Below are 25,877 nucleotides of genomic sequence, written 5' to 3'. Positions count from 1 at the left end.
TCCTAGAGGCTCCTGGTTGGCCACTGTGTGAACAGACTGCTGGACTTGATGGGCCTTGGTCTGATCTAGCAGGGCCTTTCTTATGTTCTTAAGTGTCTCAGTGGGGTTGCCAACCTCCAGGCAGGGCCTGGGGAATGTCCAGGTGGGCGCCCCTCAAATCTCCAGGAATTTTCAAACCTAGGGTTGACAGTCCTATGCCTCAGTGGGGCTTCCTGCACCCATAGGGGCTGTTCAACTCAGATTTGCCCCCAGAGCAGGAACAGTCTTGATCATTGGTTCTTGCCAAGGAGAGCAGCACACAAGGAAGCAATTGGAGAGTCTGAGCCCGGACAGTGTGGCCAATGCTGTACAGGGGGCTCAGTTTGTTCCTGGCTGCCAGCAGCCCACTAGAAATTTCCCCAATAAGTTAAAGGGCCAGTCTTCTCGCCTACTATTTTAACCTGGGGTTTGGAATCCATCAACCTCTGGAACCTGGGTCCATTCCTAGAGACAAGAGATGGGGGCCAGATTAGCTCCAGAAAGCTCACGATCCTGCATTAGTTTGGTTTGAGCCTGGCAGGATCAGATCCTGGCTCAGAAATTATTTGGGTCTCCTCCATTACTTTTCAGATACACATGCCTGATGGCTGTTACCGCACTAGGTATTCCCAGCGATGTATCAAGAGTTTGAAAATGTTATAAAAAACATCGCTTTAGAAGGGTTTTTGGATGCCACAGCTAAAAAAATGGTTGGAAGACGTCTTCACAGCTAAAGGGGCCAAACGAAGTGCGAACAGTATTTTTTATAACAGTTTCAAACTCTTAATACATCGCTGGGAATACACTGAAAGTGCGAACAGAATTTTTAATAACATTTCCAAACTCTTGATACATCGCTGGTGTGGTAACAGCCTATACTATTTCCTAAAGGGGATCTGAAGGAGTTCCCTAGTGAGAAGAGATCACTGTTCTTCTGAATGCGGTAATTGTTGGAGAATGGTTGGGGAGTGGGTTCAAATGGCACTCGGGCAGGAAAATCACGGGGTTATGGTGGGCATAAAATAGAGGGTGTTCTTTGGGGGGGGAATATGTCTTCCCTGAGCTGAGCTCCTTGGAGGAAAGGCTGGACCAAAAATGACAAAGGATACATTACTTCACAAAATAGATGTGAAGTGATGGTTTCAAACTCTTTCTGCTGCTGCTTTGAGAAACATTTAAAGCAAACTCAATGCGCATGCGCAAGCCACTGCGTTTCAAATCTGACAAAACGCCGCGTTCTTCGCTCCCACCCAAGCACCGGGCGGCTGCTGGGCAACGCCACCTTGAGGCCGGTCTCTGGAATTGCAAGAGGGAACAAGGGGCTGTGGTGGGGGGCCTGCTTGTCGCGCTTCGTAACGTCATCGGCAGGCGCGGTTGCCCGGGCAGCTGGAGCGGTCTCTACTAGCGTTTGCTTGGGAGGAGGAAGATGGCACTGGAGGAAGGAGAGCAGTTTATGAGGAGAGTGATGGCGCTGCAGGTGGGAAAACGGAATAAGATGGCGGGGGGCGCGTGGGGGGGGACGGAAATCAATAGGAGAGCGGCTGTCCCTCCTTGTTTCTTAGGCCCTCGTTTCCTTCTGTTCGTTTTATCCTGCTCTTTCTCCAGGGTGTGTGTGTGTGTGCATGCATGTTTTTCTCACAACGACCCTATGAAGTAGGCTAGACATTAGCCCCCCCCCTTTTTTTTTTTGTAGCCGCACTATCCTGAAGACTCATTTTCAGTTTTGGGGGGTTACCGCACTTTGTATTCCCAGTGATGTATTAAGAGTTTGAAAATGTTATAAAAAGCATCGCTTTAAAAGGGTTTTTGGATACCAAGGCTTATAAATGGTTGGAAGACGTCTTCACAGCTAAAGGGGCCAGACAAAGTGCGAACAGTATTTTTTATAACATTTTCAAACTCTTAATACATTGCTGGGAATACAAGTGCGGTAACCCCCATAGATTCACGCCAGGCCAGTCTCAAGGTCCTTTTTTGCATGCACTGCTGCTAAACCACGTAGCGCCCTTCGTCGTCTATTTGATTCAATTGTGTATTCATTTCTCTTGACTTTCTGTTTTAGCTTTCCAAGCTACCGAGGTCATATTTGACGTAGCGCCCTTCGTCGTCTATTTGATTCAATTGTGCATTCATTTCTCTTGACTTTCAGTTTTAGCTTTCCAAGCTACCGAGGTCATATTTGAATTTTAGGGTTGACAACTCTGGCTTGGGAAATTCCTGGAGGTTTTTTTTGGGGTGTGTGTGTGTGCCTGGGGAGGCGGAGGAGCTTAGCGGGGAGTGTGATGCCAGCGTGTATACTTGGAAGCTGCCGTTTCCTCCCAGTTTTGTGTTATCTGCGCATTTGATAAAGATTTCTCTCCCCCATCTAAGTCACTGATAAAAATGTTGCAGGGTCCTGGGTCCCACTCAAAACTTCCTTCCAGAGTATAGATTGATGAAGTGGGAGGGGTGAGAACTGTTTGGGTCTGGTTCTCCAGGCTGCATAAAAGCAACCTGATGGATCAGGTCTGCATGGTTTGCTAACCATAATATCATGTGGCACTTTATCACAAGCTTTTTTGAAATTAGGATATGCTATGTTCATAGTGCCCTGACCTGGATAGCCCAGGCTAGCCTGATCTTGGAAGCTGAACAGGGCCAGCCCTGGTTAGTATTTGGATGGGAGACCACCAAGGAATACCAGGGTAGTGACATGAAAGCAGGCAAAGGCAAGCCACCTTTGAATGTCTCTTGCCTTGAAAAACCTACGGGGTCGCCATAAGTTGCCTGTGACTTGAGGGCAAAAAAAAATGTTCATAGTATTCCCACAGGCTACTAGACAAATACATAGGGCCACTTTTTTGTTTTGAAACTGCATCTTTGCTGCTGCCCCTGCTCCTGAGCCTTTAGTAACTGCCTGACATAATGTGGTTTAGCAGGTAAAGCTTTTTCGGGCTTGGAGATAAAGTGATAGACATGCTTAAATTGTGTTTGTCAGGTGGCTGTTAAAGGCACAGCACAGCCAGAGGAAAAACGTTCTAGTCAGTTGATCTATGTGGCCTTGTCTTGTGGCAAGGAGTTGGTCCGTTCTGTTATTTCATTCTCATCCTTGATATTAAAGAATGGTTCTTTCTTCCTAGGCATGTGTTCGGGGTCACCTCATCAGAAAAAAGTTTCAATGCTTAAAGGGAGAGTATGAGAGCATAGTAAAGCAGATTGAAGGGAATCTGGATCAGCTGCAGTGGAGTCAACACTCCATACCAAAGCCTGTGTTTCTCTCAAAGGTAAAAGGGTTGGTTCATGTTGCTTTTGATGGAGGCAGTAGTGCATTTAATGTCTTAGGCTTTAAATTTCACCAGAAAGGAACATAGGAAAATCTAAATTGGCCTCTTAAAAGGCAGTGATTGAATTGTTTGATTTTTTTTCATAAAATAAGAATGAAAAGGTGACACTATTAGGACAGCTGGATAAAACTAAGCAAATTGATCCCCCCCGCCCCCGTGCAGCATACAGGTGGGGTACAACTCAGTGATAGGGAACAATATCTGCAACAGATCCTGAAGAGCTGCGGCCCATCGGAATAGACAGTACTGAACTAAACTGGCCAATAGCCTGGCTCGGTATAAGGAGGTTTCATATTTTATATATGTTTTTAAAACATTTCTTGCCGTCTTACCACCCAAATACAATCCCCAAGGCAGTGAATGTCAAGCCATTAAAACTAATGTAGAGAGCAGGCATGGAGTTCCCTGAAAGAGGCAAACTGGAAGAAGGCAAGACCATAACAAAGAACCGGGGGGGGGGGAGGGGAAGCCTCTTGTTTGGAGGGAGTATTTTGAGGACTCATTGGGACGCTTTAATTCTGTGTTTTGCTTCTTGTGTCAGTTATCTCACAGGATACTATTTGAGAATTAATGGATTAACTGTGAGTTTAGTTTGATTGGCAGAATTTTCTCTCCTCAAAGAGAAGAATAGCCACATGGGTCTAGCGTAGGAAAGGCAGCGAAGTGCTTAGGAAGACATGCTGCAGCTGGAGCCTTTGTGGGCGGGAGCTTGCATTGATGGATGATTTGGTGCTGCTTCTCACAATGTCAGACATTGCTTCTGGACGTTATCGTCACTATGTATTTGTGGGTCTTGAAGGAGACCCAGATTGCTTTGTTGGTCTCTCTGCCAGAGAGAAGGACGTGTAGATGACTAGCATATTGCACTTTCTGGGCCAGGTGGACCGTGTAATATCTTTCTGACTCTCGTGCCCTTGTCCCTGCTTGATGTCTTCAATCTAGTCTGCCCAGAAGCCAAGTCAAGGAAAGGAATTAAGTGGCCAAAATGCTGCATTCAACAAGAAGGTCAGTGCCCACACAGAGGTGCGGAAGCCTAGTCGTCAAGAGACATTACAAACCGAGACTGAACATGACTGCGAGATGCAGCCTCCGAGCCAGCTTCTGAATGAAATGGCTGTGGAAGTAGGGGCTGGTGATGTGAGGCTGGTTCCAGATCATCCTATGGCTGAGCCCCTTGGGAATGCCAGTGTCCTGCCAGGAGAGAATGCAGAAGGCAAAGACTGCAGCAATGTGTCGTCTGAATGGGGCAGCCTTATCCTGGATATGGAGTCTCCTAGACTGAGCCGAGGTAAGGCATGTGGAACCCCCCCTCCTGTAGACATCTGAACTCCCCTCCCCTTGCATAATCTACCTTTTGTGCACTCTGCAGTTACCAGTTCAGTTGGTTTTTATAGCATTTACATGTTGTTTGACACAAAGTAGCATCAGTACACCCCCCCAAGAGCTCCCTGCCCCTAAGAACCTACACACCAAATTTCATCAGTGCACAGAGGGAATAGAGGGAAGGGAGAATCACAGGAATGAGGGATGGCTCCTTAATGTTGACTTCTCCTTGTGCAGAGCTCCGTTTCCAGGGAGTGCCGGAGATGCCTCAAGCTCTGCCTGACCTCCAGCTGTACCGAAAACACCTGACCATGGAGCTGCTGTGGCTGCAACAAGCCATCGTCAGCCGTAAGAATGTAAGAAGCATTCTGGGGCTTCAGGCACTCCCGTAAATGTCTGGAGCCCAGATCACTGTTGGGCAGGTGTGCTGCTGTGCCCTCTGTACTTGTTTGCTACTTTTGCAAACAGATCTGCTGTGAGCAAGAGATGCATTAGGACACAGGTCTTCCTTTGAGTTGGGGAGTCGAGGTCCTGGGCCTCTGTGTTCCTTTAAATCTGAGAGTGTTCAGCCACTAGTTGTCACACTGAACAGATGCTTAAGACTGTCCGAGGGTGGGGTTGGGGAAGGAGATGTTACTCTGGGCATGCATTCATGACTCCTTTCGGAATGGAGCAGATGAATACAAAGCAGCATGCTGGTGTAATATTTATTTTGGAAGCAACTGTGTGCTAGATGCTGTTCGAAAGATACCATTTTGAATGAACTGCCTCAACGCTGATTTCCTTTTTTCCCTTTTCTCTCCCCTTCCCCCATCCCAGTATCTGAACCTGAAACAGAGCTTGTGGAACCACAAGTAACTGAATGCCGTCCTGTGGACATGTCCCAAGGTCCCTGTTTACACAGACTTGGAAGTTCACCCTTCTTTGCCAGCTGCTGGTGAAAAGAGAGTAGGGGGGCATTCCCTCCATGGCAGCAAATAGGCTGTTGTTGCTGCTGTTTGGAGTTAACCACTCCACATGGCCTCCCTGGATCCTGATTGTGCTCAGCTTTGAGACTTGTGAGAACAGCAACGAAGCTTACCTGCAGACTTCTCGATGCACTTATGGTGGGTGTATTATGAACAGAGACCTTGTGTAGGTCTGGTTTACATCCTAAGGAGTGTGACAGGAGTTGTGCTGGATAAAAGCCATGTCCCTCTTTCCCCTCCTGCAGCAGCCTTCTGTGCCTCCCAAAATTGTCAGGTCAGTGGACCTCAGTGGACCTCCAGGAACAATTGTGTGTGGGGAAATTGGCAGAAATCACCCTCTTTCTCCTACACCAACAGAAATGCCACTCTGCTTGGAATTACACTGATGGAACGGCAGCTGGGGATGCAGAGTGATATTTCTGCAGGCTGAATTTGTGCAGTCCTTGATGGAGGCAAACCCAAGCTGAAATGACCTACTTAGCATCCTTTGCTGAACTAGCTGGTGTTTGGCCTGAGTGCATTGCCTGTTGTTGCCTGTGGGGTACTTGAAAGAAGGAGCTTCATCTCTGTAAGCTTTAAGTTGTAGGCCAGAGCTTCGTGGTTGCCAGTGTCCTGAATGCTGAGCTTCTAGCTTGGGAACCTTCGGGACCTCGCTGTGACTTCTGCCGCTGAACCCCAGTTCTTTTCTGGACTTTCCACAGGTGCAGTAGTCTTTTTGTGCCTATGGAGGTAGGTATGTGTTTAAATCAGCCCTGTTGTGCCGTTGTCTGGTCAAACTTTTCCAGTGTTCTTTCTGCCATCAGCCAGCATTACCGGTCCAATATCTGGACTGTGGGGGTCTCTAGTAAAAGAGGAGCTTTGTCAGGGTGTCAACACGTTTTCTTCTTTTTTTCTGTTTATGAATAAAAAATATTTTTTCACTGTCTGGAGTCTGCTCTTTGTGTCTTCTAGTGCACTGCACTGCACTAGAAGAGGTCTATGCATTGATTTGGTTAACCTACACCCTAGTCCTGTAGAGATTTCTATCATTGTCCCTCCCATCTGAAGTTCAGTTACGGCAGCTTTCTGGAACTCCCTACTACCAGAGGTCTACCTGGCCAGCTTGCTCTGTGTTTTGGAAAAGGGGTGAACATTTCCCTGTTTTATGAAAACTAGTCGTCAGATAGGTACAATTGCATATCCAAACATATCAGTGGGAGATCTGCCCCAAAGTTACCTTGTCTTGCTGCTAAATAAATACATTACATAGAAACTCCCACAGGTCTACCCATCTCCAGGGATGGATACTATGGGGGCGTTATGGAGAAATGCTCACACTCACACACTCCCTTATGCAGTCCATTACTGTCTTTAAATACTCAAAGGGATCTTAGAGTTTTTCTGAACTAATCCATATGTCACCCTGGGCAACTTTGCAAAGAAGTCCACAAAAGTTTCTAGGTCCACAAAAAACGCCTTAGGCAAGCTGCCTGCTCTGCATATTCCTTTTCTGTCGTAAAAGTGATCAAATGAGTTATCCGTGGCTTGATATCAAGCTACCTCGAGAGGACACTTTCTCTGTAGGTGCAAGTGATCGCCAACAAAGCCTAGCTCAAGGTCTTGTGTAACTCCAAATGCTGACCCTGCTTGGGTACTGTCGACCAGGGAGCTGGATAGAGCAAGATTTGGGGGTTTGCATTGTGATGTAGAGGATTTATCAGCAGTTAGGCAACAAGCTGCCTGCCCGTCTCTCATAGGCTAGCCAACTGTTGCCTGTTGCTGTGGCTTTTGGATTTGTCCTGGTAGAGGTGAGCCATTGCTGTGCCCTCTCTGGTGACTCCTGGATTTTGGAGAGCAGTAAGTACTGGAGCTGTTGAGCCAGGATATCTTAGGGACCACCTGCTCCTCTTCAAGTCTGCTCCAGTCTTCTAATACCCCACTCTGTGTGCTAGCAGAAGAAGGGAGGAGCCATGCTCGGTGATGGAGCATCTGTTTTGCATGTAGAGGGTCCCAGGTTCAATCCCCAGCATCTCCAGTTAAAGGATCTGACAGTAGGTGATGTGATGGGAAAGTGACAAGGTATTTTCAATTGTGATGCCTTGGATGCGGAATACCTTGGCTCACAAAGGACTTTTAGTTGCTTTGGCCGTGGCAGACTAAGACAGTTCTTCCTCTGGAATATGCTATGGACTGTTGCTTTTTAATCATTTTTATTACTTTTTAAAAAACAAATGTAGAATGTACATTGAACATAGTTTACTTGCAAGAAAATAACAGAATAAAACCTGTGGAGCGGGTGTTCACCATCTTTGCTTTAAGAGAGAGCATCTTGTTTGACATTGTAAACTGTAGTGCTTGGATGTATGCAGAGAGCTTGACATAAGCGAATGGCACTGGACTGCAGAAGATGCTCCGGGCTTAATTCTCCTCTGGGCTGTTTTCATGTGAATGCATAATTTTGTCCATCACAGTTTGGTCCTGGAACCTCCTTCACCTCTCCCAAGTTTGATCTTTTTTCTGAGCGAAAAGATTGTCATCCTTGCTTGCATCTGGATGTGCATGGTTAAGTCCTTATGATTAAGGTCGTGACTCTGTTGGGAAAATTCCCAAGGTAGCAAGTGAGGGGAAGGCTGAAATGGCATTTACTCATTGTGCTGATCTCCAAGATGTCCTAAAATGGCTTACTGGGGTTATGGCTTCTACATGTGTTATTGTTTTTATGACATTTACTATTTAGCGAACATTACATTTGTTATAATTTACTTGCTGCTGTGATTTATGACCATGACAAATTATTTTCTTGGTAAAATGGGAACAAAGATGAGATATTTTGCAGGGTTGTTGGGTAGGCAAGTGAAATAAAGATTGTGCATCCCTTTTCTAATGTAATGGTAACTGGATGCTACATTCTTGAGTAGTATGGAATTAATAAAGGGGTATTAGTACATTTTGGAGAGTCACTGGGGCTCAAGGCTGATGGCAACCGTACTTTAAATTTTAGACCAAAAAATCTTAGATGTGAAATTGTCATTGTTGGGCTTCTTGCAGGATATGTTACTAGATCTTGGGAAAATGGAAGCTTTCACCAAAATTAAAAAGCTCAATAAAGAGCTTGATTATAACAGCACTACGTTTCATAGATAAAGGTAAAGGTAAATCTTAGACCAGTGACAATAGTTAGAGAAAAAGAACTTTGCTCATGCTCAGTTATGTCACTTGCTGCACAACTGAAAAAATAGGGTCTATTGCCAAACTGAGGCTCATAGTATTTGCAGGCTTAGCAATAAAATAGTTATGAGCTGGGAAAAGGTGGCTCTCTCTGTTGAAAATAGTCTTGTCCTCCTGGCCAACCCATGACACTTCCTCCCCCCACCCCCCTGCAGAGTTTGATGCTATGGAAACACTAGAGTTGCACTCGGAACAGAGCTTGGCAAAGGGGGAAAGGATCAGGTGGCAGGGTTTGCCTCTCAGCTGGGGAAGCTCACTGGAGTTTCTTTCCACCCTTTGCCAAGTGCCTTCTCTGGATTCACAGCCCAGTGCCCACAGACGGAGTTGGACATGCGCTCTGAGACCGTAGCGGTGGCACCTCTTGCCAAGAACGTGATGGTCTATCGGAACGGAGACCCCTTCTTTAACGGCAGGAAGTTTGTGGTCAGTCAGCGGCGCTTCCTGACCTTTGAGGCCTTTTTGAACGAGGTGACCAGCACGATCCAGGCCCCTGCAGCCGTCAGGAACATCTATACACCCAGGCAGGGCCATCGAGTCACCGAGCTGGGAGAACTACATAATGGGTGCCAGTATGTCGCAGCAGGCTTTGAGCGGTTCAAAAGGCTGGCGTGAGTAGACCTTTAAGGGCCAAGGAGGGTCACAAGGGTGGATTGGAACCCAAAGCTTAAACCTACATGTCCTGCCTCGTGAGGAATCTCCCAGGGGATGCATTTGCAATGCAGGGATCGTTCACTTGGTGGCTGCTTGTGTTTGCATCCCAGAGAAGGTACTTCATCCCCAGGCCCTACCCCAGTTCACACAGGCCCGCTGCAGAAAAGCCAATAATGCAGGAGGTAAACTTGTCAGTTATGTGGGATTGTGCCAGGATTATGGACATTGGTCCTCTCCCTGACAAATATCATCTTTGTTTTCCATTGAGACTGCACTTAAGATGGGGAGGGGTACGTTTACACCCCTGGAACACTTCCTTCAGAGAGACCTACAGTAGCTGGATTTTGCTCAAGTTCTGGCTGGCGTTCACATCCATTGCAATATGTGGAGAATACAGTCAATAAATAATACATATGGATTTGCTCTGCAGGAGCCCCATTAAGGTCCCACCTGTTCGCCGATTATGGCAAAATGTGGTTTGGCCTGCAAAAGTTCCTGGCCAGCAACTGTAACTGCCATGCTGCACCTTTCAAAATGCTGCTTAGGTACTTATAGCTTCTTGGGTTGCAGCTGAAGGTGCCAGATTGAGCCCGAGGGCTGCCCGTGACTGAGCCTTAGCATAGTTTTTTCCCCTGTGTGAGACACACCGATGAGTCTTTGCCTTGTGTTCAGAGACCAGACTGGACTTTTTGTTTCCTTGGCAGCCTGGAATTGGACATCCTTTGTCTCTTCATGGCTGGTTTTGAAAACACTATTACATCTGTTTTCCAGAATGGAAAATGGTGCAGGAAGTTTAATGTGCATTTGTTAATAATTTGAAGCGCCTGTAAAATGAGAATTTTCTTATCTTGGCACGAAGAGACGGGAACAGTCTGTTGGATCTCTTGAAGCTTGAGGTTGTCTGGATTATGGAAACCAGATTGTGATGCTGAGGAATAAGAAGCCCAGTGCCATGTGGCCGAGCAGTGTCTTCTTCTTTGCCCATTACCTCCTGGAGGGGCTGCTTTGCAGTAGAGAAGCTTTGGAGGGAGGGGAAAGTATAACCCTAGTCCCACCAGCTGGTTTTTACCTGAATGCCCCCCCCCACTCCTGCCTTCCTTGGTGTCTGTAATGGATCATCCTGGTGACAGAACGTGTGTCTGTCTGTTTAATGCCTGGTGCCTAGTTACTGAAGCACTTCCGGAGTAAATAAACGATGTGTTGGAAGATGGGAAAAACAGAATGGTGAGGGTGGTGGAGGAAGGGTTGTGTCGTACTAAGCCGCCCCCTGAGAATTCTGCTTTGGCAGGTGGGTCAACAACATTCCTGCAGTGAAATCCAGGACTGTCTCCTGCTGCCCTCCCTGGCGTGTTTCTGGAGCTAGGTGGGGATCTGTGGTCAGGACCGGTTCCAGATTTTGTGGGGCCCTGGGCAGAGAGCGCCTGGGAGCCCCAGGCAGACAGTTCTTGGGCCTCTCCCCTGCCTGCTGCCACACCCTCTGATCACACCCCTCTTCCTGCCCACCCACCTGTGCTCCCCTCCCCAGCTGCCAGCCTATGTCTCCTTCCCCAGCAACTCACTTGCTTGCAAGCCCTCCCGCCATGGACACTCCAAGCTGCACGTGCTGCATGCTTGCCCTTACCCCAATAAGGCTGGGCAGCACACGTAGCCAGCAGCATGGTTGGTGGGAGGACAGGGACAGGAGGGGATGGTAGCAGTAGTCTCTGCTGGAAGCCCTGGGCCCTGGCGGCTGCCCCACCCTAGCATATGTTGATGCCGGCCCTGGATGGAAGCAGGGATTGTGACACCAGCGAGTCCGTGATGTCAGCGCCATGAGCACATAGCTTTTATTTCCAGCGCGGAGTTTGCCTGTCTGTGTTCCTCTCTGGAGTTTAAGGCAGCGAGACATGTGAAGGAGTGGAGGCTGTTTGATTCGTTGTGGCCTATCTGATCCAGAAGCCCACTAGGAATACTTTTGAGGTCTTGGTAGGTACCAAGTTCTGCTTAAGGTACAACGAAAACAAGAACAGCCGGTGGCCAACATTTAGCCCAAGGAACTGACATTGGCTGAAATAGGAGTTTGGTGTCGTACTTGAGAATGGGTGCAGTGTATTGGGCTAGGCTGTCGTTCAGGAAGTTCTGTGTTCAAATCTCTCCGCTGTGAACTCCCCGGGTGGCTTGAGGCTCTCTTAGGGTTGCTTCCTCACCCCCCTAACCCCCGGCCCCATGTGCAGTATAGAGATAAATCAAGCAGAGGTACCTTACAAGGTAATTCAAAAGCACTATATTCATCCTAAGTAATTGTTGTATCGTCTGGAATTCTTGGATCAGCAGTTTGCAGCCTACTGAAGGGTTAGGGTTACATCCAAATAGCTTGTGTGCAGAAAAAGAGGATGTAATTTGCTATTAATTTTTAACAGAAACCATGCTCTGAATTAAAAAGGGTTGATTCTCCCACAACATTGACTTGACCCACTAACTCCTTTCTGTGCTTGTCAAAGTGCAAAGTGTTTTGCCTCCCTGATTGTTAGCTGGAATGGCATGGGGGGGGGAGCACACACACACACGGCTCTTGAACCCTTTTCTTCCCTTACACACACACACACACACACACACACACACACACACACACACGGCTCTTGAACCCTTTTCTTCCCCCCCCTCTCTCTCTCTCTCTCTCTCACACACACACACACACACACACACACACACACACACACACACACACACACACACACACACACGGGGCTCTTGAACCCTTTTCTTCCCTTAGTGTGAAAATCAGCCAGGGACTTAGTAGGGCCATCTCCCTTGGTTACCCCAGAGACACTCTCTCCTTTCCTCCTAGGAGAGAGCAAAACTTCTTCTGCCCTTGCATCCTGGAGAGGGGAGAAGAGCCCCCTTCAAGGCCACGGCTTGGCTGCACAAATAGGGAGACTTTTGACAGAGGTGCCAGATCCCTTTGCTGGAGTTGTGGCTTGGGAAGTGGCAGCTGCAAGCCATAAAGTCTTGCAAAAGACCTGCTGAGAAACCCCCCCGGGGGCTGAATCATGCTCCTGGTGCCTGCCCCCAAGTCTGCACCCTTCCATCTCCGCATTTTGCAACGAATACACAGATTGAACAGTTCATACACAGCAGTATGTCCGCAGGGAGGGAAACGGCCACACCCCAGAGACCTGTTTGGCAACAAATGTAGTTGGATGCCAGAGAAAAGAGCATTTGTTTTGTTTTTCTGAAATCAAGTTCCATGCGGCTGCTTGCACTTGTTGACGTAAGATGCCTTGCATTTGACTGTCCTGCTAACCTTCCCAAAAGTGACTTCAAACACCACAGATGTTATCCCTTACAAAGAGGAATGTAAGCTCTTTGTAAACAGTAACGATTCTAAGACGGTGCCAGGGTAGAGTGGATTTGGAAGAACGGAATCCTGCCTCCGACACGGATTGCTGGCATAGGCTTCTGCAAGTCAATGTTCCCCAGCCTCTGGTTCCCTGCCTGAAAAAACTGGAATAACAGTTACTACCTGGCGGGGTTGTTGTGAGAACAAATCAAATTAGTAAACCATTTAGCATATCTTACAAAACGGCATAGTAATATACGTGTGTGTGGGGAGGGGATATCATCTTTCAGATATCTTAGTTTTCAACTATTACAACTACAAACCTTTCAGAGAGGAGACTGCAGTCCTGATGGGGAGTTTAGTGTTTATAGATCACAAACCACCCAAGTAAGCTATATTGAATGTGGCTTTCTGTTGTTTTGAATAATTCTTGGTTTTGTTGAGGCTAATCCATGCCAAAAATAGTAAGGTAAAGCACAGGGACATTGCCTGTTGTACAGATGGGGAGAGAGAGGCTTCGAGGACATGCTCAAATGCTCCCAGGTAGATATGGCTGAACTGAGATTCGAATCCAAGTCCAGCACTGACTCTCAGGCCTCCTTTTGTTCACTGTGCTCATTTTCTCCCCTCCTCACGTTGCAGCTATCTAAAACCTGGAATGAAGCAGCTCAGTGAGAATCAGAAGACAGGTCGCGCGCAGGTGAGTCCCTAGGAGGAGGGGGGGACTTTTGGGGCACTGCTACTGCTGGGTCTGCTTTAACGGGAGGTGGGGGGAGAGATCAAAGCATGTTGCACAAAATGCTGATTTAAATTAACAAATAGGGGTAAAATGCCTCCACTGTTAGAGGCTGCACATTAATTGAGAAGAGGCACACTTGCCCTCAGGCCTACAACCCCAGAAAGCTGCCACTCTCCCCGCACCTGCCCAGTCAGTTCTGTATGAAACAAGAGGCCACCTAGCACTGCCAGGTGCTCTGCATCCCAAACTAGGGTTGCCAACCTCCAGGTTCTAGCTGGAGATTCCTGCTATTACAACTGATCTCCATCCGATAGAGGTCAGTTCGCCTGGAGAAAATGGCTGCTTTGTCAAGTGGACTCTACGGCATTGAAGTCCCTCCCCTCCCCAAACCACGCCCTCCTCAGGCTCCACCCCAAAAACCTCCCACCGGTGGCGAATAGGCAATCCTATCCCAAACCCACAGGCTCACAGGGCAGGGCCTGGCGATGTCACACTGACAAGCAGTGCTTCATGACAGGCTTTCCAGACGCCAACTGGGAATTGTGCTGTATGGGATCTGTGAGTGTGTGAACAGTCACCAGGACCAGGTTCAAGGTGTATCCCATGGGACCATACCCCCTCCTGGGCCCATGCCATGGCTGGCCAAGTTTGCCAAGCTCACCAGTAGTGGTGCACTTGCTTCCGTCAGGGTTGAATCAGAAGTAGTAATAATAATAATTTATATCCTGTCCTCCCTAGGGTTGCCAGCTCCGGGTTGGGAAATACCTGAAGGTTTTGGGGGTGGAGCCTGAAGAGGGCGGGGTTTGGAGAGGGGAGGGACTTCAATGCCATAGAGTCCACTTGCCAAAGCAGCCATTTTCTGTTGCCTGGAGATCAGTTGTAATAGTGGGAGATCTCCAGCCACCACCTGAAGGTTGGCAACCCTAGCCTCTCCCCCACCAAGGTGGGCTCAAGTAAGGTCCACTGAGATCAGGAGGACTTATTCCCAAGTAAGTATGCATCGCATTGTAGCTGTAGCAGAAGACTTTGCCCTTGCACAGGGTCAGCTTTGATTATAGGCAGGAAGTGTCCCCTGGAATATGTTGATTAGGGAGGTTGGTTGATTTTTGTGTGTGCGCGCTCTTTTCTCTGGAATGCCTGGCTTGGCTTGCTTAAGTGAGTCATCTGAAGTGCTCTAGCTTTGTAGGACCTTGGTGTGATGGGTCATGTTCACTTGTGCTCTCTGCGTAAGGCCTAGTTGCGGTCATAATTTGTTTGTTTACTATATTTATACCCCATTTTTCTCCCCTATGAGGACCCAAATAGGGTTGCCAGCTCCAGGCTGGGAAATCCCTGGAGATTTTTTTTGGGGGGGAGCCTAAGAAGGGTGGGGTTTAGAGAGGGAAGGGACTTCAATGCCATAGAGTCCAGTTGCCAAAGTGGCCATTTTCTCCAGGGGAGCTGATCTCTATTGGCTGGAGATCAGTGGTAATAGTGGGAGATCTCCAGCCACCACCTGGAGGTAGGCAACCTTGGTTACCCAGTAAGCTTCCCTGGCAGAGTGGGGATTCGAACCCAGGTTGGCCGTATCTTAGTCTGATACTCTAGCCACTACACCACACTGGCTGTTTCAGCCGCAGGATTCTTCTGCCATCTCTCCTTCGCTCTATTTTTCCCCCTTCTCCTAAATGAGTGGTTCTCAAACTTTTTGGGTCACCGTCCCCTTGGTCCCACAGACTCAACCCCAGCGCCCCCTACCCTATCCTATAAAAAGCATTATTCAAAAAGGGTTTGCGTGACGCACCAAAGAAGATAATAACAATACAATTTCAAAACGGTAAAAATTAATTGCACATCTGTTCAAAATCAAATCTTCTTTAGTTTTTATTCAGCAAAACTGATGAACTTGATCCAATGGTATCAGCTCTTCAAAGTCTGGAAAAAAATTCTGATAGTTTCCACTAAATTTGCCAGCATGGTGCCATAGCTTGGTCTATTGTAAATTAGTGAACAACACAGTTCAAGGGGCCCACCTCTAGGGCCCCCCTGCCTCTTAGTTTTCCCCTAGGTAATCCCACCGCCCCCCAAGGGGTGGTACTGCCCACTTTGGGAACCACTGTCCTAAATAAATCAGATGAATTGTCAGTTTTGGCTGTGACTCTGCTTAGGGTGTGTTGTGACGAGGAATTTATTGATGGTTCCAAGGAGGGTTGCCCAATGATGCTCTCCAAACAAAACAGAGCCGTTAAAAGTAATCCGTTATTAAGAGCTCGAGCTGAGAAGTTCACCTAGTAAGTCACTTGAAGACGGAAGTTCTAATGAGCTCATGCATACAACTTTGGAGTTTTAATGACATCCCACGTTACTGAGGAAGAACGGCAAAAGAAGAATTATCCCATCCAATTAAACATAAGCAAGTACTGAAGCATTCATGCAGCTTAGAAATTGTATCTAGCTTCTTGTACCTTCAAGGAGGATAACTCAAAATTCTGCTCTGTACCACCTTATCAGCGCCCAAGGACGGAGGCCTTGTTTTCTTTGACAGTAATCCTTTTAGAATAGCAAAGCCAGCATAAAAACTTGTCAGGGTACAAAGGCCCATTTTCAACCAGAGAAACCTAGCAGACAATAAAGATGGCCCCACTTATGCAAAGTTAAAATTAACCCACCGTTGCAACCCAGGTATGGGTTACATAAGCCCTGCCGGATGAGAGCAGTGGTCCATCTAGTCTAGCATCCTCTGGCACAGTGGCCAACCAGTTACTCTGGAGGGACAACAACAGAGCATAGAGGCCGAAGCCTTCCCCTGATGTGGCTTCCTGGCACTGGCATTCAGAGGCTTACTTCTTCTGAATAGGGGGTACCCTTCAGTCACCTTGGCTAGTAGGCACTGATAAACCTGTTCCCTTTGAACGCGCCTAATCCCCATTTAAAGCTGTCTGTGCCTGTGGTCATCACTACATTCTCCATCAGTTAATTCCGCATTGAGTAAAGAAGCATTTCCTTTTATCTGTCCTGAATCCACTGTCCATCTCATGAAGCTGCCTTATTCTGAGTCAGACCCTCGGTCCATCAAAGGCAGTATTGTCTACTCAAACCGGCAGCGGCTTTCCAGGGTCTCAAGCAGAGGCCTTTCACATCACCTATTTGCCTGGTCCCTTTAGCTGGAGGTGCCGGTGAGTGAACCTAGGACCTTCTGCATGCCAAGCAGATGCTCTTAGCACTGAGCCACAGCCCCTCTCCATCAATTTCACTGGATGCCCTCGAGATCTAGTTTGTTGGGCGAGTGAGAGAAGTACCCAGCAGCTGAAGGCAGATCTCTGACTTGCGGAGGTTGGCCCCTGGAGTATTTGCCCCCTTTGTCCCCTTCCAGCCTGAGGGTTTGAAGCATGCGAGATGGGAGGAGCCTTTTGGAACCATTCCATCCACCTTTGAGACCTGCTGTGTGTGTATATAAGAGATTCAGCAACCTTAGCAACACCACTTGCACACCTTTGTAAAGAAGGCCTTTCAAGGCGCCAGGGTTTGTGACAGCAACGCCGTCTGCCTTAGCAATGAAGCGGGTTGGCGAGGAGAATCCCGGATGTGGGCAAGACATTCCATCTTGTTCAGGCCTTCGGAGGTTGGCCTTAGCCAGTCTTTATCACAGTCTCAAAAAGAGTTAGAACCTTATTTGAATGGGATGTTTGATTAACCTTGTGCACACTGAGATGGGCTATTGCTCGCTTCTTTTGGGAAGTACTGCCCTGTATCAAGTGACTTGCCACAACTCTGGTTGCAATTCTCTTGCAGCTGATTGTGGAAAGCAAATGACTGAGCAGTGCGGAAGGGTCCTAGTGCGGAAGCCACCGCATATACAGTGTGTGTGTCCCTCCTCGTTCCTGAATAAGCTCAGCCATGCTCGAGGATGAGCCCCCATTGGGAGCCCCTAGACCATGATGGAGGCCAGGACATTCTGGGTGTTTTTTTTTACTAAATCGAAAAACAAATATGGAGTGTTGCAACATGCTTGCAAAATAAATTGGTTTTCTGCTGTCTCCTTTGTGTGACGTGACTGAGTCAGAAGTGCACGAAACTGATTGAGAGCTGCCCATTTTGTGTAGAAAAGCCAGAGGCACACTGGGATGTTAAAACAGTCCTTGAGCAAACTGAGCAGTCCCAGTCTGGGTCCGATCCAAGCTGCCTCCAAGCCACTACCATCCTCTAAGGGGGCCGCTTGGCTCAGCTTCCTGGCTACCTGTCGCCCTTCAGAGCAGTAGCCCGCCAGGAAGTTTCCCAGTGAGCCAAAGGGGGCAATCTATCCCCGAGGAAACTCCATTTCCAGGTTTTAGGGAGGACAGAATCCCGTTTCTGCTTTGGGACACACAAATCCTCCCAGCGTTTCTGGGTGAGATGTATAGCAGTTCTCCATTTAACTCAGTTCGTCCCTTGTTCCTCTTGACTCTCCTCTATGTCTTACTGTCAAAGTTCCCACTGTGAGCTTCTTGGGGCACAGACCTAATTTTTGTTTTATGTTTCTCTGCAAAGCGGCCATGTCTGCTGATGGTGGCATCTTGATAATAAATAGTACTTCTTATATGTACAGATATTGTTTGGCTTTCAGAGCTATCCAGTCATTTCCCGGAGGGCAAATGTTTTGGAGCGATGCAGGAGACCGGTGAATGTGCCCTGCGTTATACAGTGAGTGACTTTTTGATTTCTGTGTAAGATTCCTTTTGGGGGACAGTGAAGTAGTAAACGTAGGTTGGATCCTGTGGATCTGTTCCGCTGACACTGGTGCTTTTCGCTGGCACAAGGAAGACTTCTTGTATCTAGAACCAACAGGCTGAAATTAAAAGAGTTTCCGTCTAGACATTAGGAAGAATTTTCTAACAGAGCGGTTCCTCAGTGGAACAGGCTTCCTCAGGAGGTGGTGAGCTCTCCTTCCCCGGAAGTTTTTAAGAAGAGGCTAGATGGCCATCTGTCAGCAGTGCTGATTCTATGACCTTAGGCAGATGATGAGAGGGAGGGCATCTTGGCCATCTTCTGGGCATGGAGTAGGGGTCACTGGAGGTGTGTTGGGGGGGGGAGATAGTTGTGAATTTCCTGCATTGTGCAGGGGGTTGGACTAGATGACCCTGGTGATCTCTTCCAACTCTATGATTCTAAGGTTGTTTGGCACGGGAAAGAAACACTGCTATTAGTGGAATGGATCTCAAGCTCCAGTTCCAGGCATGTGAGGTGGTGGTGATGGGGAAGCCATCTGGGATGTGTCAAGGCAGAACACTCATGACACCTCACCTCTTAGGGTGCGCCTTGCTCAAACACTGCTCACTTGCTGACTGCATTTCTACAATCCTGTCCCTTGGAATGGGGACAGTGACAGTGGTGGGCAAGCCTCTCTGAAAGGCCTGCTGCATGCCATCTTCCTCTGCGGAGTACATCTGTATGGGCACATTGAGTGCGGCCAATGGAGTGAGCCTTCCAGGACCCTGTGTGGCACACTGGGCTCCATGGCAGACATGCAAGACTTGGTTCCTCAGCAGAGAGATTCAATACAGATAAAGGGAAGTATTTCTTAACACAATGTGTAGTTGAATTGTGGAACTCCCTGCCCCAGGATTTGGTTGGTGATGGCTGCCAGCTTGGAAGGCTCTAAGAGGGGAGTGGACATGTTCATCGAGGAGAGGCTATTCATGGCTACTCATCAAAATGGATACTAGCCATGATGCATACCTATTCTCTCCAGGATCCGAGGAGCATGCCTATTACATTAGGTGCTTTGGAACACAAGCAGGACAATGCTGCTGCAGTTGTCTTGGTTGTGGGCTTCCTAGAGGCACCTGATTGGCCACTGTGTGAACAGACTGCTGGACTTGATCTGATTCAGCATGGCCTTTCTTATGTTCTTCAGAATCTGGGTGCACAGGGTTCTCTGGTGGAAAGGACACTTGAGGTGCTGAGACTGCAGCATGGCACCATCTGGGTTTCCTTTGGAATACCTCTGAACAAGTGTGTGTAGAAGAGGTATCCTGGATGGGGGGGGTGCTCTTCCAGAGATCTGTCCACATCATCAGTCCAGTGCTTTGTTTTTTGCTTCTTCTGTGAAGTGTTTTCCGTAACGGCGACTTGCTCAGCCCCCCGTTCCGCCTAGTCCTCTCCAAGAGCTCCCTGCAGCAGTGGAATACCGTCCTAGGCCTGCTGTCAGAGAGGGCAAACCTGCGGACCGGAGCTGTCCAAAAGTGAGTCGTCTTGAGTAAATAACGCCCAACTGCCTTCTCTTTTCTGCTTAGTTTTGAAAACATATATTTGTGCTGTCTGTGAGCGGTGGACAGAGCGTTTTCTGGGAATGGGCTTGAAGGGGACTCCACGTGAAGGTTCTTGGCATGTTCGTGACCTGGTGGCAGAGTGAGCTCCGGCACTGGGGCAGGGCTCTCTTCCAAGAGGCACGGGTGTCCCCCAATCACTCCCCGGAGTCTGTGCTGTTGTCTTGGGATTAGTCGACACTCTCAGGTATTCCTGAGGAACACAGATCGACACTACAAACCTATACTGCTTTAAATGCCATTGCATTTCCTTCAAATAATCCTAGCAACTATACTTTGGCAAAGGGGCTGAGAATTCTGCTTGAGATCCATTTCCCAGAACCAGTTCCCAAGGTTCCACAGGGAGAGGGAATTACTATTAAACCAGTTTATGCCTGTGGTGTCAATATCCTCCCTATTTATTTATAGCATTTCCTTTTTCCCTGCAGGTAGTGGTCTTTATTATTATGCTTTAAGTAAATTGAAGGCATGTGGCTTATTTAGATAGAGGATTTGCACTTCAGAGTATGAAGTTCCTGCAATGGCTATGAAAATCCAGATGAAGCCAGAGTCAAACAAAAGCAAGGCCTCATTTTAGTTGGAGTGCTCGGAGTGTGTGTTTGTACCATAATGCCTCCTTTGGGCACTGACAACAGTATTTGGAATTTTCAGGACACCATTCTCAACTCATGAACCTGTTTCCAAGATGCAAAATACATTCATAGTAATATGATATCAAGCACTGAAGTCACAATGACATTTGATACATTACGTTTACAGCTGGTATGCGATTAATTTCCTTCTCCCCCACTTGTGGGGAGGGGAAAATAGATTGCCAAGCAAGGGTCCCTTGCTTAGTCGTATTTCAGATCTATGGTGAAGTCTCGAAGGCAGGACTTGTTTTTGACACTGGATCTCCTTTTCCATCAGTCATCTTTCCCCAAAAGCCACCTGCCCCCACTTTGTCTCTGCCAGGCTGTGCCAGCTGAATGGCAACGCCATTTCCTGCGGTGACCAACTGGTGAGCGGGAGCTACTACGTGGCAGTGGGGATGGAGAAGTACAAGAACCTGCCCTACGTGGAGCTACTGGTGCCCCAGAAGGTCGTCCATCGGTCCCCTCGGTGGGTGAAGGAAACTGCATCGTAACCCTGACCAATGGTTGTGTGTTTGCCACTGGCATTTGTGTCGTCCCGCTGTCTCTTGTCTAAAACAATCCCTTGGAATAAATAAATCTGGGTGGGGGATGCAATCACAACCTTTTTCTCTCTGGGCTCCCTTTCCTTAACAATGTGTATTTTGCTGTGTCTGTGCTTTCAGGAACCACCCCAATAACAGAAGAAGGAACTGCAATCGAGAAGTAGGTGAATTTGGGGGGGGGGGGAGAGAAATCACATTCCTAGCAATAAATAATTCAGGAGGATTATATTTGTAAAAGTGGGGCCAGAAGGCGGGTGCATCCAGAAAGCTGTGGGTTGGCTTCCTCATGTTAGATTTTTATCCAAAATAGGATTATTCAAGTCCCTTCCCCACCTGTTCCCACAATAGGATACTGTAGGAACTGGGAGGATGCTCTGGAAGACAGAGTAGTGCTGTTCCCTCGTCTTTTGGGGGAGCCTTGAGTGCTGTCAATGATATTGTCTTGTGGTGCTGAACAGTTCGTGCTTCTTGCTGAAATTAAGTTGGCCTGAGGCCAAGAAACGTGTCGCTTACCTTTTATGGAAATCCTTTCTCCTCCTGTTCTCAGCTTGGCAAACTCCACTTGGCTTCTCAAGATGGCGCCAGCAGCTCAGCTCTCCTTGAAGCACCGCAGCAGGTAATGGATGAGGGGCAATACTGGGATTTAAGGATGAAAAATTGGGACTGGGTTCCAAAGCTTCTTTGGGGGCTGATGTCATAAATTTTAATGTAGATCAAGAGCAGGGCTTATCATATGAAGTTGCTTTTAAAATCAAAAGTCCTTAAGCACTACTTTATTATCCTTGCAAATTGGTTTGGACATTAACCAGATATATCTTTCAAGATTAGGGAATCATAAGAATCATTTTTAACACAAATCATAAGTTAAAAATATTTCCTTTATTTATTTCCACCACCCCCAAATGATGGTTCTTGATCTATATAGGATATAAATGTAGATGGTCCGGCATCCACATCAGTGTGGATCCACATCATTTAGGATGACTGTTATTCGTTTAGTGCATTTTTATCCCTCCTTCCTCCTAAAAGTCTCAGGCTGCATACATGACTCTCTCCTTGTCTATTCTACTCTCTCAACAACCCTGTGAGGTATGCTAGGCTGAGAGAGAATGACCGGCCCAAAGTTTCATGACAAGCAGGGATCTGAATCTGAGTCTCCCTGCTCCTAGCCCAACTCACTAACCAGTACGCCGACTTACTACAAGATGCTCATCAAGCAAAGTATGCTTATTTTCTAAGTAGCCAGTGTCATTTTACTATATGGGGTACTGTGTCCAAGGTCATTTTAGCACTCAAGCATTTAGAGAGAAAAATCAGTTTGTAGCCAGTCGTCCACCTCTGCACTGGTTGTGCTTGAGGCTGGGGAGGGGCTGTGGCTCAGTGAATGAGCATCTGCTTGGCACACAGAAGGTCCCAAGTTCAATCCCGGCATCTTCAGTTAAAATGATCAGGCAGCAGGTGATGTGAAAGACCTCTACCTGAGACCCTGGAGAGCTGCTGCCAGGTCTGAGTAGACAGTACTGATCTTGAGGTGCATCAACAGAGGCGTAACATCCAAATCACAAGATGTCATTGTTCCACTGTACACTGCATTGGTCAGGCCGCACCTGGAGAACTGTGTGCAGTTCCAGAGGCCTCACTTCAAAGGCGATGAGGACAGAATGGAGCGGGTGCAGAGGAGAGCGAAGAGGATGATCAGGGGCCTGGAGACCAAGCCCTACGAGGAAAGGCTGAGGGACTTGGGAGTGTTTAGTCTGGAGAAGAGAAGGTTGCGGGGGGACATGATTGCTCTCTTTAAGTATTTGAAGGGCTGCCACTTAGAGGAGGGCAGGGAGTTGTTCCTCTTGGCAGCAGAGGACAGGACTTGCAATAATGGGTTTAAATTATGGGTGGAAAGGTTGACCAACTGAACATTAGGAAAAAAAATTTTACAGTAAGAGTTGTTCAACAGTGGAATCAGCTACCTAGGGAGGTGGTGAGCCCCACACACACACCAGCAGTCTTTTAGCGGAGGCTGGACAAACACTTGTCAGGGATGCTCTTAAGCTGATTCTGCATTGAGCAGGGGGTTGGACTAGATGGCCTGAATGGCCTCTTCCAACTCTTATGATACTATGATTGATGGCCTGATGGTCAGACACAGTATAAGACAGCTTCTCTCCACCTGAAGCTGTCCTGCTTCTGCCTCAGACCCTTAGGTAGGCTCAGAAATTATTTTGGTTCACCTTGGTTGGTGCAAAGTGAGTCCTTCTGCAAGTGAGTCAAGAGCTCAAAGACATCAGCTATGGTGACTTATGTGGTCTTGAAGATAAGCTCTGGAGCACTGTAGTATATGAGAATGGCAACAGTGGACAGTGTGAAGTCCTACCTCGCACACGACTGTGCTTATACAAGAGGCCCTCGATGAAACTGGCCCCAAGGGACAACTGAGTGTGACCCTAAGTGTTTTCCTTCAATGGGACTTCCAGCTGGATCTTCGGCGGGTGCGGTCTACAGGAGTTGTGGAGAAGGACAGTGGCCCAGGCTCTTCTCCAGCGCCACACGAAAAAGCCAGGAAACATCTACTCAGCGAAGAGGAGAAGCAGGAGCGCATCATTTACACAAAGCCAGTCCGTGTCGGGCAAATCAGCTGGAACTCTCGCCAGTGGTCTGACCAAGGTAAAAAGACATTTTCTTAAGATTCCTAGGAATTATATAAAGCAGCAGTATGCATGAAGGGCTGTGCAGAGCCTTGGTGGTCACAGAAAGGAAATGCTTGGTTTAGCAAATGGAGCAGCCTGAATAGCCCATTCTTGTCAGAGCTCAGAAGCTAAACGGTGGGCCGTGGCTAGTACTTGGATGGGAGACCACCTAGGAAGACTGGAGCTGCCATGCAGAGAAAGGCAATGGCAAACCACCTCTGCTCATCTCTTGCCTTGAAAGCCCCACGGTCCTGGAATCCTCATGAGTTGGTTGTGACTTGATGGCACCCAAATATTATTATAAGTCCTCATCAGAAGTATCTCACAAGTAGGAGTATTCATGCCTATCGATGACAAGGAAGGCAGAAACTTGAGGCTGGAAAATAATCCTGTGGCTGCAGTTTTAAAACCAAGCTGCCTTTGGAAGTGAGTATATGGAAGAATAGCATTGATGGACCTGACAAAGGTTCATCGGGTCTAAAGTTCTGTTTTCCAAAGCAACCAGCCTGATGATTAAGGAAAGCTTCTAAGAGGGGAGCTTTATCCTCAGCATCTGGAAGTGGGAGGGAGGTTGCCCTGGAAAAGGGAGTTTCTCAGTGGGTTTGTTCTTCATGAAATTGCCCTAACAATTTGAAAATCCTTCTGCACTAGCAACCATCACTGCATCTTTGTGGGTGGCTGGATAGTGGATTTAATTAAGCACAACTGTGGTATGTACAAGAATACTCACAAGATGTTTTTATTTATCTCCAGAAGAAGGAAGCGTTTATAAGCTGAAAGGAGCGAGGAAAGAGATGCAGGGAGCACAGGAAGTCGGGGAGGATGAAGACACACAGGTGGAGTTACCTGTTGACCAGGTATGCGGGATGCACTTGGGTATCTGTCTGATCAAAAATCTTCTGGGATTTTTTTTAGTAGGATCTTTGGTACCACAAAGAAGTAACTGGATTCAGGCGAGTGTTAAAATCCACAGAGGCTCCTGGACTGGAGTTGTTTGTATTTGAAATACTTCAGGAAGTTAGGGAGCTCTTTTAAATAACATTCTGGACACACCTACTGGAATTCAAATGCTTTGGGGACTGCCCTCTTGCCACATGTTCTGTCACTGTAGCAACAGGGCTGCACTGGAGACACTGCCATGGATTGTACCCAGTGTAATTTGAAGTTAATACTGTCCCCTCATTTGTGGCAAACTATTAACAGCTTCAAACTCTGAGATGCCTAGGACTGGAATAGGCCGCATATCTCTGAATACAGCATTTGGAGTAATCTTTCCAGAATTCATTGAACTTGAGAAATCGAAAGCAGTTGCCTTTTGAGAGTAAACTAGTCACAGGATACCCTTTTCCCATTGTTTGCAGAAATTAAAGGCTGCTTCTTCAAGAGCACGTGTGGCTTTTTCCTGAGCTTTCTGTGTGTTTTTGCCCCCTTCAGAAAGTTGCAGAGATGGTGGAAGAGGAAGTTATGCCTCAGACTAAAAAGTGGCAACTCAACAAGGTAATGAACCTTTTAGTGTGGTACATAGGCAGCATGTTTTAACAGAAATAATGAATGTGTTGTTTAGGACATGAATGACTTCAGCAAATAGCACAGTTTATTCTAGAATCCTGTTTTCACTGATGTTAAAACCTCCTTCTATTCCCCCTCTGCTGATAGCTCTTGTTAGCACCCGCCATTAGTGAACACCCACTTCCAGCTCCCCCCACAACCTCTCCAAATAATTATTTTAAAATGTTCGGCATCAACTCATCTTCATCCCTGTGTATCTTTCTAAAAATGTTTCTATGCAACAGAAGGAGACAGTGCAGAAGGCCCGTCAGATTCAGCATGCTGCTGGTGACCTGGCGGATGAAATTCCTCGACAGCCCGGCTTCCACCCAGCTCAGAGGAGCTCAATCGAACATGAGAAATGACTATGATGGGAGAGAGACCCAGCATGCTTTCTCCTCCTGGATGGGATGTTTTAAAGCATCCGCCTAATGGATTTGTGCTGACTTTGTCTAAATATCTTACAGATTTTCTTAAATAAATTTGTAAAACCAGAATACGGGGGCTAAATTCTGCTTTGAAATGCAGGTCCAGTAGCCACAACCATGAATTTTGATGTGATTGTTTTTAAAAAAGGAGACGAGGGGTGACAACTGTCACTTAAAATTTAACTACAAAAACACATGTACAGTAGCTAGT

At 47.4% G+C, this 25,877-nt stretch overlaps 3 protein-coding genes across 3 annotated transcripts in view; all 3 read left to right on the top strand.

Annotated features, from left to right (window-relative positions):
* EIF3I (eukaryotic translation initiation factor 3 subunit I) overlaps positions 1-25,877 on the top strand; it is a 130,200-nt gene that overhangs the window by 88,710 nt on the left and 15,613 nt on the right. The gene's annotated exons all lie outside the window — the stretch shown is intronic.
* IQCC (IQ motif containing C) lies at positions 1,444-5,522 on the top strand. Its single transcript, XM_056847093.1, has 5 exons — positions 1,444-1,495; positions 3,138-3,281; positions 4,284-4,629; positions 4,902-5,020; positions 5,484-5,522. Exons 1-5 carry the CDS (start codon positions 1,445-1,447, stop codon positions 5,520-5,522), a joined length of 699 nt encoding a protein of 232 aa, XP_056703071.1. The 5' UTR covers position 1,444.
* Positions 9,170-25,229, top strand: DCDC2B (doublecortin domain containing 2B). The gene is made up of 9 exons (XM_056847051.1): positions 9,170-9,447; positions 13,452-13,509; positions 18,131-18,207; positions 19,617-19,748; positions 20,787-20,933; positions 21,130-21,168; positions 23,468-23,667; positions 24,447-24,547; positions 25,125-25,229. Exons 1-9 carry the CDS (start codon positions 9,170-9,172, stop codon positions 25,227-25,229), a joined length of 1,137 nt encoding a protein of 378 aa, XP_056703029.1.

This window comes from Euleptes europaea, chromosome 3 (assembly GCF_029931775.1).
Source record: "Euleptes europaea isolate rEulEur1 chromosome 3, rEulEur1.hap1, whole genome shotgun sequence".
Classification (NCBI taxonomy): domain Eukaryota; kingdom Metazoa; phylum Chordata; class Lepidosauria; order Squamata; family Sphaerodactylidae; genus Euleptes; species Euleptes europaea.
The sequence above is the reverse complement of the archived record's forward strand: the minus strand, read 5'-3'. Positions and strand labels throughout refer to the sequence as shown.